The sequence below is a fragment of the Neoarius graeffei genome, chromosome 6 (assembly GCF_027579695.1).
Source record: "Neoarius graeffei isolate fNeoGra1 chromosome 6, fNeoGra1.pri, whole genome shotgun sequence".
Taxonomy (NCBI): domain Eukaryota; kingdom Metazoa; phylum Chordata; class Actinopteri; order Siluriformes; family Ariidae; genus Neoarius; species Neoarius graeffei.
In genome coordinates, this window is record NC_083574.1 from 16,895,682 (window position 1) to 16,909,823 (window position 14,142).

Consider the following 14,142-nt stretch of genomic DNA (forward strand, 5'->3'; position numbering starts at 1 on the left):
TTCATAGCAGTTCGAATTCTTATTCATGTTTATTGAGTTTGGTTTGGTTATCATGTTTTATAGATGCATGTCAATCATTTTATCTGGGAATTAAACAGAAATGATTGCTAGAGATAGATTTTATATGGTTATCTGGTTAAAATTAGGATGTTGTATCTGAGTGAGCGGGACAAAGCTGTGAACCAAGCAGATCTGTGAAAAGAAAAGGCGCATTTATATGGAATTGACATGCGGAGTGTCTTCACACCAATCCGGCTGGGTGTCCCACCTGTGTGCAAACACACACACACACATGCAAACACTCAGGTTCCCACAGCATTCACGTGCATGGACACATTAAGCTTTCCTATCAGCTCCTGTGACCTCGGCTCCAAACAAGGCTGTCTTTCAGTCCATCATCCAGCTGCACATGGCCAAGACACACTGGCTCAGTGTTAGAACAGAACTGATAGATAAAGAGGCTAAAAAAGAGGTCAGGTGGAGTGAAAGGGAGCGAAGTGTAGCCTGTGAAACGCAGGAGACAGAAAGCACTGGCTAAACAAGCAAAGGAAAGCAAACCATGGTTTCTTCAGAAGCTGATTTTAGACTGGTCTACCTGTACCCTCAAGATGAGGACGAGGAAAAAAAACAGCCCATGACTCACTCGTGTAATATGTCAGTAGATATGCTAACACTCATGGAGTTCTGATTGCTTTCTCTTTTTTTTGTACCCTCTCCCCTTCACGAGCCACTTCTGTTTGTCTCTTACAATTATGTTTAATTCACATTGCTCACACTGCCGTGTTTCACAAGAGCTCTCTAGTCACCCTCTTGCTTTGTCTTTAGCAGTAGTGCCCTCCCTCTTTCACACATTAAAACGCACATACACACACAATCACACACACATACTCACGGGCATGACAGTTCCCTTAGTATCTCTCAGACCCAGTGCTTGTGTTTGAAATAGGGACTTGTGCGTATTGACCAGTTTTGGCTTGCTGCTTTTTTGTAAGATTTTGTAAGATTCCTTTCTTGACACACTTTATTTCACTGACAGTCTTTCACCAGTCTGAACTTGTAGTCAATCGAGTGGGCGTTTTTCTCTTCTTCTCTTCTTCTTCTTTTTCTTGTGGTCGGCTGGTTTGTTTTTGTACTGCTGTTTACTCAATTAGGTAGAGGTGTGGTAGAGAGAGCAAGAACGAGATCTTGCAGGTGCTAGTGTACAGGTCTGGTGAACAGGACCGAGACGATCCTCTCAGGCAAAGAGAGAGAGAGAGAGAGAGAGAGAGAGAGAGAGAGAGAGAGAGAGAGAGGTTGGCTTCAGCCTTCAGCGTCTCTGTTGTGGGTATCAACACAGTGTGACACAGTCAACTGATCTACAGCAGAGCCTCATGGAAAAGTAGGGGCCCTCGACTTGTGAACAGATGCTCTTACGCATCCAGAGAATCAGCGCAGGAGTTCAGAAGGGAGAAGATCATCCTTATGCCATGATTCGAAAAGAAACCAAGAGGTAACAGGGGCCTTCCCTACTTTCTCATTTCTTACAGATGTTAGGTTATGTGTCTCCAGGTTATGTGTCAGCGCAAATAGGGTTTGGCTGCATTGCCTTTTTCTGTGTGGTGTGTTTTTGCGAGGTCCGTTAGAGCTGTCTCTGCAGTGCACTGCAAAGAGGCACGATAATTGTGGTTACCCGACAAAGCTGTGGCTTCCCTTTGCATTCTTTAGAATTTGCAGCTCAGTTCTCAATCCCCCATTAGACACATACACACACAGACATAAAACTAGAAAAAAAATTCTCGACATTTGACTTTAAAGTTAGTTTTGCCCTCTTTAGCACTTTTTGAAAGACGATGGACGTGTGGATTTACATATCTGACACTTTTGTGTTAAATCATCAACTTTGTTATCTCCGATCTGTCAAGAGGGGATTTCACATCAGAGTCGCTTGCTTTTGAACTTTAAATTTCGCTGCCGTCATCTGCTGCAGATAGAGACTCCTGCCCTAGGGCTCGACTTTGAGATCCAGGCGATGTCGTTTCGCGAAGATCTTCGCAAAGTGAGGAAGAAGGCATCGTTCTGCGTCACGCACTGGACACAGCAGAACGGCTCCAGCAACACCTCCTCACAGTGAGTGGTGCAAGCCATCCGTGGCTGAATTTACTTCGAAATCTTATTCAGAAAGAAACGGCACCAAACATCAGAAACTTCAGCATTTGCTATGATAAAGTTTCAGTCATCATGTGTCTTTTTTTTAACGCAATCTTTGTGCTTTTATCTGATTGCTGGGAAATGACAGTCATTGCGCTCCTAGATACATGATATTATCAGCATCAGCCACTCAGAGCACTACTTAGGAAGTGCTGTCACATGTTTTGCGATATAAACAAATAAGTCATGATGATCATTCGTATACAAAATAGCACATTTTCTTTCTTTTAATAGCTAATATTTTGGGATACATATATTCGAACATTTATTACTGTATTAATTCATGTTAGCATTGTTTGTTTTTGTACAGAATATTTTTCAGGGTGCGTTTTTTTAATATGTTTCCATATTAAGAGCTTAATCAGCCTGATTTTGTGAAGGGAGATAATTTGTGATAATTGCACTGATTGTTTCATTGAAAGCTGCTTAATGATAGAGATTTGGGCATGAATTTAGTTTATCGTGTTTGTCTGTGGATTGTGTGTGCATACTAGAAGTGTGGAAGTAAATGGATAAGTAAAGAAGAACATTTTAAGTTTAATTGTAAAGAATATTTTGAAAATAATGCCATTGTATTAAATATAATTCACATAAGTACACAGTATACAGTAGGCTTGATACAATCAGGTCTGTCATGTTTTAAAATATAAAAATTAAAGCAGTGTCAATCAAGGCTTGACTTAAAAACTGGAATAGAGGAAGTGTACCTAATGTTTTGTGGAAGCCTGTGACAGCTTCAGGCAAAATGAACTCGGCTATAAGGCCAAAGCAAGTGAACAAGTTAATTTTATATATATATATATATATATATATATATATATATATATATATATATATATATATATAAAATTATTCTATCCACATTCACTGGATATGAGCAATCGTGCACTCTGATTGGCTACTCTACTACTAGGATATCAGCTCATATACCATGAGTAGAGAAAAACAAAATGGCGGAGCGTGTTGCTAAACCAATCATGGACGAAATAAAAACTCTACTCGAAAACAAAACCCTAAAAGGAAAAAAAAAGCAACAAAATATGAAATGAAAGTATTTGATGGTAAGAACGTATCTTTTTTTTTTAAGAATCGTTATTACAGCATTTTTCACAAATTGCTCCTGTCATTTCACCAGTTTGTTTATATTCTAAGTGGAAATAATTTTGTCGGTGTTTTGTATAAAGTTTTTATTTATTGAATTTGCAAAAAAGTCAAAATAAAAATGCCCTGTTTCTCAAAATCCAGTGAATGTGCATATAATAAAACAGTTATTTCACTCAATCTTGTCATACATGGCTTATAGCCAAATAACTGTTAGTCATCTATTAGTTATTATTAACTATTAGAATAACTATTAATTATATTATAAATATATGGCACTCTTAGGAACAGGGTCAAGATCAAGATTGACATGTAGCTTAACCCACTGGCACATTTACAGTTTGTTGAGATACGTTATGTAGATGCATTTGCAGTATTAATTTATATTCTTGACTATGGCTGATAACATAACATAACATAACATAACATAACATAACATAACATAACATAACATAACATATAACATAACATAATGTGTTTCTGGAAACTTTAATCCAGGGTTTCTTCAACTCTTCATATTTAAAATCAATTTCTCAGACCCTTTCAGCACGGCTTGATTTCATGAACACTATTTAAATACGTACAATAACATTTCATCTATTTATCAGAGCCATAGGGTTTTTTATTCCTGAACTTTCCATTGAGCAAGTTAAATTAGCCCTGTGACAGACTGACGATCTGTCCAGGGTGCACCCCGCCTCTCGCTCATAGTCAGCTAGGATTGGCTCCAGCTCAGCTGCGACCTGCAAAGGATAAGCGGTATAGAAAGTGAATGAATGAATGCTCAATTAATTATTATTCAAGCGATTGGTCATATAGACTAATGAGGACGAGAACTCAATTATAAATATAACGCTGAATGTTAAATTATTAAGAAATCAAATTATTTGATAATTAAATGACTACATAAAAAAATCACACACACCCTATTGGTGCTTGAGAGATCTATGGGGGTTAATAGGGAGTATCTGACCCATGGTTTTAATCAATGCAGTTATGTGAAGCAAGACTGGTCTTTGATGGTCTGACAATTTGGAGATATTTTGACGCAAATAAGTTGTGTTCTTCGGTGCATTTAGTTTTGTTTTGCACTTAAACAAGAAGTTGTGCAAATTAATAATACTAATACTTATTATTATTATTATTATTATTATTATTATTACAGATTGTAATGCATGGTCTGTGTGTGTGTGTTAATTCTAATGAATCAAATGGGCCTCCTCATTTCAAATGAGTCTAGCATCAGTTACTGGGAGAAAAGGGCTCCTGACTCCCGTGTGTGTGCGTGTGTTTGTGAGTGTTTGAGGGGATGTTGCCAGAGCTGCAGCCAGGAACTGGGAGCAAAATACTCGCTTCTGTGTCAGGGAAGAGGAGAAGGGAGTGTTGTGGGGGGGATTTCCAAAGAAAAAGGAGAAGTTGTTTTCTGAATGACCTGAATAGAGCAGGGGTGCTGAAGGAGAGGAAGAGAAAGTGTGTGAGAATGAGTAGGTGCTGTATAAGGCTGAAAGACATGCATGCCACACAAAATGCTGTGATATCAAATATGGCAGCCTGATCAAATCATGCACAGCACCCTCGGGGCTTTCTGGAAACACATAGCCGGCTTCTGAAAAGCCCTACAGCTTTTACCTACACGTTACCATCCTACAAACACGTTTGCATATTCGGAGTGCATTATGAAGTGTGTGTGTGATCAGTAACTACAATGGGGGTCTTCTTACCTGTAATGTGTGTGTGTGTCTGAGTGTGCACTGTTTGACTTATGCAAACAAGGGACAGAAATGTGAAATGGAGTATTTTGCATGGAACTTATCTGCTTTAGGATGAAGAGAAAGTAACGAGGAAAGAATAGTGGAATGAGGCGTGTGCCTCTTTTGAGTCAACACTGATAAACATGCTTATGAAAAGTAAATACATAGTCTCGTTCACTCTTAACAGTTGACTGATTAAAACGTTGCCTTAAAAGCGTGTGTGCGCATGTGCATATATATATATATATATATGTATGTGTGTGTGTGTGTGTGTGTGTGTGTATATATGTATGTTCTGCTGAAAGTTTTAGGATGTGAGAGTCTAAGCAGTGACAAGAAGAGAATTGAAAATGAGCAAGTGCTACTGGATGAGAGAGAGAGAGAGAGAGAGAGAGAGAGAGAGAGAGGGGTTGGTCATTCTAAGAACTTGTCCTCACTTCTCTATGCATGCAGCTAACTTCCTGTTTGTGTCGTCAGTTCAGCCATGGAGCCTGACCACACTTATGCATGTTACTCTTTTTAGAGAAGCCTTTATCTTTTCTACCTGCTGTGGCACACAAACAAAAAGCGCCTCAGTGCGTGACTACTGAATCAGAATCCAATTATTCACCAGTACTCCTGTGACTGGACGATTCTCGTTGCACATGTTTCATGAACATATGTATTAAACAGACTGTTCAAAAGGGGTTAAGACTAAAGAGAAGTTGTCGATTTGTTTTCATGCTCACCTGACATTTAAATGATGTATATCCTGTGTAGTTAGCATACAATATGTAAGGTCCTGAATAGATAGCATGTTTGAAGGAGTTAACTAAAGAGAGAGAGAAAAATTGGAATGCACATTGCAATTTGTTTTCATGATGTATTCCATGTCACAAGACACTACATTTTATTCCATCCACATTCACTGGATATGAGCAATCACGCTCTCTGATTGGCTACTCTACTACTTGGATATCAGCTCATATACCGTGAGTAGAGAAAAACAAAATAGCAGAGTGTGTTGATGAACCAACCAAGGATGAAATAAAAACTCTACATGAAAACGAAACCCAAAAAATAAAAAAGCAAAATATATATATATATATATATATATATATATATATATATATATATATATATATTTGATGGTAATATCATATCTTTTTTAACATATCTTTTTTTATTTTTCAAGAACTATTATTATTATTATAGCATTTTTCACAAATTGCAACTGTCATTTCGCCGGTTTGTTCACATTCTAAGTGGGAATGATTTTGTCGGACGTTTTGTAAAAAGCGTTTCTTTATCGAATTTGCAAAAAAGAAAAATAAAAAAGCTCTGTTTCTCAAAATCCAGTGAATGTGGATATAATAAAACAGCTATTTCACTCAATCTCGTCATACATGGTTTATAGCCGACTCGGCGCTACGGGCCTCATCGGCTGTCAGCTCATGTACGACTCGATTTTGTGGAATAACTGTTCAATGTTTATCCTATGTAGTGAGCATATGTAGTGAATACACTGCATATTTGAATGAGTTCAATTTAAAATAAAAAGAGTTGGCTATTATTTTAATGCATGCCAGGTCACCTAAGAAATGTAAAATTGAGCTAAATATCAGCAACCAAAACAATTACAGTGAATTAAAAGTGCATTATAGAACAATAATGATGTTTGCAAGAAATCACAAGCTGTACACATTTGACCTGATTCAAGGTTCAAACGTATGATATTCTTACCACAACGTTTCTTTAACTGAAGTCGACACTTTTGCAAAATGACTCGCATGATAACTCACATAACGTAGAAAAAGGAATCCAATAATAAATAATGCTTGTCATTTCAGGCATATGTTATTCTTTTTTTTTTAAATATGATTTCTCAAATATTAAAAATGAATCCTGCATGTGTGCTATTGCATGCATTTTTCTACATGTAATTACAGCTTAAGTGCATCCTATGGGTCATATAGTGCAAGTGGGTCTCTAGTGACATTATGTGTATCTTATGTAGTGAGCATATGTAGTGAATAGACTGTGTGTCGAAGTGTAAAACATAAAACCAATTCAGAGGATTAATATTAATGATTCTAAGGTTTATGTGAGATGGATACATAGTGTATCATTACATACTGTAGTGTATCATGTTCTGTGTCTGTGTCAGTAGCAAACTACAGGCGGATTAATAATCAACTACATACAAAGACTGTTTGTTGTGTATTTAAAACTTCAAGCTTTTGTGAAATACCTGGCAACTATACTGCACACACATAATGTCTGGTTGGAGTCTCATCGCATCGCTCCTGTGGAGGATGGCCCCATGTAGACAGTTGGGGGTTGCGCCTGGAGGACGCTCTGGACTCTTACGTACAGTGGTGCTTTTGTGGCTGGGGACTGCAGTTGACTTGCTGACTTTAGGACTGCAGTTGACTTGCTGACTTTGGGACTGCGGTTGTTGTGAACGGTTTTGCACTCAGGTTTCCATCGGTGGGGGGTTTATAGCATCAACGAAGCTGACTTTATGTTAGGACTGTTACTGTTATAGTCATGTTGTCTGTTGTTGCCCAAATGAGGATGGGTTCCCTTTTGAGTCTGGTTCCTCTCGAGGTTTCTTCCTCATGTCGGCTGAGGGAGTTTTTCCTTGCTACTGTCGCCACAGGCATACTCATTGAGGATAGATTAGGGATAAAATTAGCTCATGTTTTAAGCCATTCAAATTCTGTAAAGCTGCTTTGCGACAATGTTTATTGTTAAAAGCGCTCGCAGGCAAGCTGGAGCCTATCCCAGCTGACTACGGGCGAAAGGCGGGGTACACCCTGGACAAGTCGCCAGGTCATCACAGGGCTGACACATAGACACAGACAACCATTCACACTCACACCTACGGTCAATTTCAAGTCACCAGTTAACCTAACCTGCATGTCTTTGGACTGTGGGGTAAACTGGAGCACCCGGAGAAAACCCACGTGGACACGGGGAGAACATGCAAACTCAGCACAGAAAGGCCCTCGCCGGCCACGGGGCTCGAACCCGGACCTTCTTGCTGTTCTTGCTGTGAGGCGACAGTGCTAACCACTACACCACCATGCCGCCTTGACTTGACATAATGACTGTATACATAAGAAGCAAAGTATTACATGACATACAGTTGTGCATTTTCTAGTTGGCAGCAGTAAGGGACGTCAGAGGTCAAGTGTAGAGCGAGAACATTGTCACATTTTAACACAAAGGGCAAATGTTTTAGTCACAACAAATATAACAGACTGCAAATATGAGGCAGGTGATGACACAGGCGCAACAACACCAAACAGTCCACTGCTATGACCAAAACAGTAGTATAGATATGATCAGGGCAAAGACAGGAACCAATTCACTCCATAAACATCAACACACATGCCATGCTGGTGAACACACACACACACACACACACATATGCTGGTACATGGTCGTACATGCTTACTGAATCTCTGCCTCTGTGTTTCATCTGGACTACAATTTCAACTGTGTTTCCAGAGTTTAACTGCTAATATCTCTCATATCATAAAAGTGGAACAGCAACGTGAGTTGATCAAAAGAGCACCAGCAAACATTCAGTTATTATTCAGTTTGATTAAATCGTACTTGCTTAGCACTTTTAACAATGGACAATGTCTCAAAGCAGCTTTACAGAAATTCAGAAAAATACATTTCAATCTAAATTTATTCCTAAAGCAAACCAGAGGTGATGGTGGTAAGGGTAATAAGAGGTAATAAGAGGAAGAAACCTTGAGAGGAACCAGACTCAAAAGGAAACCCCTCCTCATCTGGGTGACACTAGATAGTGTGATAATACACCGATTAACCATAGCATTAACACCATCTAACATAGTGTAGATCCCTGTCATGCTGCAAAAACAGCTCCAACCCATCGAGGCACGGACTCCACAAGATATCTGAAGGTGTGCTGTGGTATCCAGCACCAAGACCTTAGCAGCAGATCCTTTAAGTCCTGTGAGTTGCACAGTGAGGCCTCCAAGGACCAGACTTGTTTGTCCAGCACATCCCACACTTTGTTCAATTGGATTAAGATCTGGGGGATTTGGATGTCAAGACAACACCTTGTCATGTTCCTCAAATCATTCCTGAACACTTTTTGCAGTATGGCAGGGTGCATTATCCTGCTGTAAGAGGCCAGTACCATTGGAAGTACTTGGTGTGCAACAATGTAGGTGGTACGTGTTAAAGTAACATCTACATGAATGTCAAGACCCACAGTTTCCCAGCAGAACATTGCCCAGAGCATCACACTGCCTCCACCCGTTTGGCTTCTTCCCATAGTGCATCCTGGTACCATCTCTTCCCCAAGTAAGTGACACATGCACCCGGTCATCCACATGATGGAAAAGAAAATGTGATTCATCAAACCAGGCCACCTTTTTCCATTGCTCCATGATCCAGTTCTGATGCTCAAATTTTAGGTGCTTTTATAGGTGCAGTGGATAGGGATCAGCATAAGCACTTTGACTGGTCTGCGGTTATGCAGTCCCATAGGCAGCAAGCTCTGATGCATTGTGTGTTCTGACACCTTTCTATCATAGCCAACATTAACTTTATTAGCGATTTGTGCTACAGTAGCTCTTCTGTTGGGTCGGACCAGACGGGCTAGCCGGTTCACTGGCTGCCCTTCCTTGGACCATTTTTGGTAGGTACAAACCATTGCATACCAGGAACACCCCACAAGACATGCAATTTTGGAGATGCTCAGACCCAGTCATCTAGCCATCACAATTTGGTACTTGTCAAAGTTTCTCAGATCCTTTTGCTTGCCCATTTTTCCTGCTTTGAACACATCAACTTTGAAATCTGCCTGTTCCTACACCTTGACAGGTGCCAATGTAATGAGATAATCAATCTTATTCCCTTCACCCATCAGTGGCTTTAATGTTATGGTTGATCAGTGTAAGTCATTTCATTTCTATACCTGGATACAAATTATTTTTAAGTTTGATATGCAGTGCACTCTTGTCATTTTGCGGTCACATCTTTGTATCTAGTGCCTTGCCATTTGCAGGAAATATGGCAGCATTTGAAATGTGCCCTAGCTGGTACGAAAGGACTACCAATGTTGACCTCTCAGCTTGTAGGTAAAAGGGGCTAGGGTGATACTGTATTAACAATCCTAGAAATGATGTTGCCATCTGTAGGTAATAAGAATTAGTTAACAATTTGGTACACTAAGAATGTACCCTAGTTGGTGCAGGACCCCAATAATGGCATTGTTTGTTACAAGTAATAGGGACTAGGGTGTCGTTTAGAATAATAGGAATGTAACCTAGCTGGGCGGCACGGTAGTGTAGTGGTTAGCACTGTCACCTCACAACAAGAAGGTTCTGGGTTCGAGCCCAGTGGCCGACGGGGGCCTTTCTGTGTGGAGTTTGCATGTTCTCCCCGTATCTGCTTGGGTTTCCTCCAGGAGCTCCGGTTTCCCCTCACAGTCCAAATACATGGTGACTGGCTACTCTGAATTGTCCATTGATCAAGCTTGGAGAGGGATGGGTTCTGCCAAGTTTAAAATGCTGGCTATGGGACGAAGAAGAACCTAGCTGGAGCAGAATGACCTTGAAATATCTAGGGTATAGAGACTAGGATGCGGTTTATGACACTTATGACACCTAGCTGGTGCAGAATCCTAGCAATGACTTTGCCACCTGTAGGTAGAGATGTAACCTAGCTAGAGCAGTATCCCCATAATGACTGTGCAGTCTGTAAGGAATAGAGACTAGAGCACCATTTGAGACACGATAAATGTACGCTTGCGATTTATAGGTTCTAGTCACTAGGGTACCAGTTAGACATCTAGCTGGTGCAGAATCACAATAATGACCTCATCAATTGTAGGTGCTAGGGACTAGGGGACCATTTGAGACAATAGGAATGTACCCTAGCTGCTGCAGAATGTCCAGAATGACCTTGCAATCTGTTGGGCACTATTTCAGAAATAAATGGAGAGAATATATGCATACTTCTTACAGTCTTTTTCCATCAACACTTATGACGTTCTCTTTATCAGTACACCAACTTTTACACCAGTTGCAATAATTAAACTTTTTTTTTAACCTTGCAAGAATAAGTTGCAATAATTAACCTTTTTAAGCTGACTACATGTGCACATGCACATACACATGCACATACACATGCAATGCAATCTCTTTGAGCACAGGACGTAGATCAGAAGTTGAAGCCACAATAATCAGATAGTTGAGGCCCTGCAACAGAGCTTGCATATTTCAGTTGCACAGGTCAGCACAGTTTTCTTTGGTTGATATACATACCAAAAGTATGCTTGCGTTTTCACCTCACATTTTGCTTGCTACTGAGAAATGGATACCTTGAGGCGAATCTTACATTGCTGACTTCATAGCAATGCAGCTGTAACGTTTATTTGAAAATACCCGATATATAATGCTGATCTAAATTATTGGTTATACACTACATAACCAGAGTTTTGTTGACAGCTGACCATTACAGCAATATGTGGGCCTTTTCTAAACTATTGCGACATAGTTGGAAGTACACAATTGTATAGGGATATCTTTGTATGCTGTCAAATTACAAATTCCCTTTACGGGAACTCAGGGGCCTAAACATGTTCCAGCATGGCACATAAAACGAGGTCCATGAAGACATGGTTTGCAAAGTTTAAAGTGGGAGAACTCGAGTGACCTGCACAGAACCCTGACCTCAAACCCAAACACATGCATGCATATATCTAGTTGAGACCAAGTATGAACTCAAATGATGGAGAATTCCCAGATAATGCTAACATTTATATTTAATAATTAAAACCCTTTCCAGTTGAGTTAAAACCCCTTATAATCCAAATAGAACATAAAGACGAAATGCGGTACACAAAGCCTAAATCAAGCTCAAAAAATGGAGCACAGTTCGGTTTGCAGCGTGATACAAAAGTACACCTTGTATCACCTGCCATTCTTATTGGGAAATTAGCAATTGGTCTTCTCTGTTGGTTGTCATGGATATTGTTGTTGTTGTTTCTTTTTGTTTCTTTTTTATTCATGAGGTCTTTATTAAGCACACACCTGATTATTCATCACAGCAGCTCTTCAGCATTCTTATTTAGTGTTGTATGATTATTTGAAAACTATATAAAGCATAGTGGGGGGGGGGGGGGTCTCTTTCTTCCTGGGTGGGTTTACCACATTTTTTTTTAAAGAAATAAAGGGCAGCAGAACATTTGTAAAAATTGGAGATAGTATTCAGCACATGACAGGCAAGTGTTATTTTGTCAGAAAATATAAGCACCAATCATGATCCAATATGCAAATTCAGGATGTCATACTGGTTTTGCAGAGGAAGGGGGTGGGGCATGTATGGTTTGGGGAATTTCTAATTTGCATATTCATAGAATATGGGTTTCTTGACAGTTGCAGAAGCATTGGTTTGTTTCTGTACCTCTCACATTTTCTCTCATCTCATCTCATTATCTCTAGCCGCTTTATCCTTCTACAGGGTTGCAGGCAAGCTGGAGCCTATCCCAGCTGACTACGGGCGAAAGGCGGGGTACACCCTGGACAAGTCGCCAGGTCATCACAGGGCTGACACATAGACACAGACAACCATTCACACTCACATTCACACCTACGGTCAATTTAGAGTCACCAGTTAACCTAACCTGCATGTCTTTGGACTGTGGGGGAAACCGGAGCACCCGGAGGAAACCCATGCGGACATGGGGAGAACATGCAAACTCCGCACAGAAAGGCCCTCGCCGGCCACGGGGCTCGAACCCGGACCTTCTTGCTGTGAGGGGACAGCGCTAACCGCTACACCACTGTGCCGCCCCCCTCTCAAATTTTTATTTATTTATTTATTTATTTAGTGACACCATCACATCAAGCAATGTGTTATTCAATAAAGGTAAACCTCATGGAATGAGTTTTGGGTGACCTTAAAAGACATCATTTTAGGTTGTGAGTGCAATACTGTCCTTCTAGCATCTTGTTGGAACACCTAAAATGGAAAGTGCATGCTCTTTGCATGCTCTCTTGGTTTCTTTCTACCTTGGTGGATAGAATTGCATGGCAAAAGTAATGTACAGTAACTGTAAAAGGTTTCTTTCTAAATAAATAAATACTGTAATACTGTTGTCTCTCTCTTCATAGCAGGAAGTCACATCAGGAAGGAGGAAGCATGAAGAAGACCAGGAGGCCGGTGCAAAGGAGGATGACCTGTCCGAGTCCTCATGAGATCAGCCGGGTTCTGCAGAGCCCCACCATACCTGCGAGTGCCCGTGCTGCCAGTCTAGATGAGCTCATTCAGCGATGCCTGCACTGCTTCGGTCAGTGTGTCTACCCATCTGTAATGACTATTATGATATTCAGTCTGTGTCTAAATGTCTGTTTACTATAATGACTTTCACGCTCACTGTCTAACTGTCAGTCTCTCTTTTTTTCTCTCTTGAAGTTAATAGGATAGAAAATGCAGCTTAGCATGTTACTAATGTTATTCTTGAAGATGTTCCTGTTTCAGAAAACTTCAGTTGACAGCTTTACCTCTGAATGTTACAAAGTGCTAACACTGGAGACTCCTTTCAAAATTGCTAGAACACTTCACCATATCAGTGGTTACACACTTTAAAAAAAATCTGGTTATCTGGAGCTACCATACATCCCCCTGAGTTAGCTGTTACTATGGAAACTATTTAACAGTAATTCCACGAAATCAAGTCGTACATGAGCTGATAGCTGACGAGGCACGTAGCATTGAGTATGAGAATGTACGATGAGATTGAGTGGAATAACTGTTTTATTCTATCCACAGTCACTGGATTTTGAGAAACAGAGCATTTTTATTTTTAGCAAATAAAAACTTTAGACAAAACGTCTGACAAAATCATTTCTTCCTCGAATGTAAACAAACCGGCAAAATGACAGTCGCAATTTGTGAAAAATGCAATAATAATAATTCTTAAAAAAATAAAAAAGATACTATGTTCTTACCATCAAATACTTTTATTCCATATTTTGTTGCATTTTTGTACTTTTTGGGGTTTTGTTTTTGAGAAGAGTTTTTATTTCATCCTCGGTTGGTTCAACAACACGCTCAGTCATTTTGTTTTTTT

The 14,142-nt window shown here is 39.9% G+C and overlaps 1 protein-coding gene across 4 annotated transcripts in view; it reads left to right on the forward strand.

Moving 5' to 3' along the window:
• The first annotated feature begins 885 nt into the window (after positions 1 to 885).
• Positions 886 to 14,142, forward strand: part of rasgrp4 (RAS guanyl releasing protein 4) — a 51,158-nt gene continuing 37,901 nt past the window's right edge. The window contains exons 1-3 of one of the 4 annotated variants that reach the window (XM_060923356.1): positions 1,404 to 1,489; positions 1,967 to 2,106; positions 13,184 to 13,359. In XM_060923356.1, the coding sequence (XP_060779339.1) occupies positions 2,009 to 2,106; positions 13,184 to 13,359 (274 nt within the window). In that variant the 5' untranslated portion in view covers positions 1,404 to 1,489; positions 1,967 to 2,008. Of the gene's footprint in view, positions 1,490 to 1,966; positions 2,107 to 13,183; positions 13,360 to 14,142 lie in introns of all 4 variants that reach the window. The other 3 variants (XM_060923357.1, XM_060923358.1, XM_060923359.1) reach the window with 3 other exon arrangements.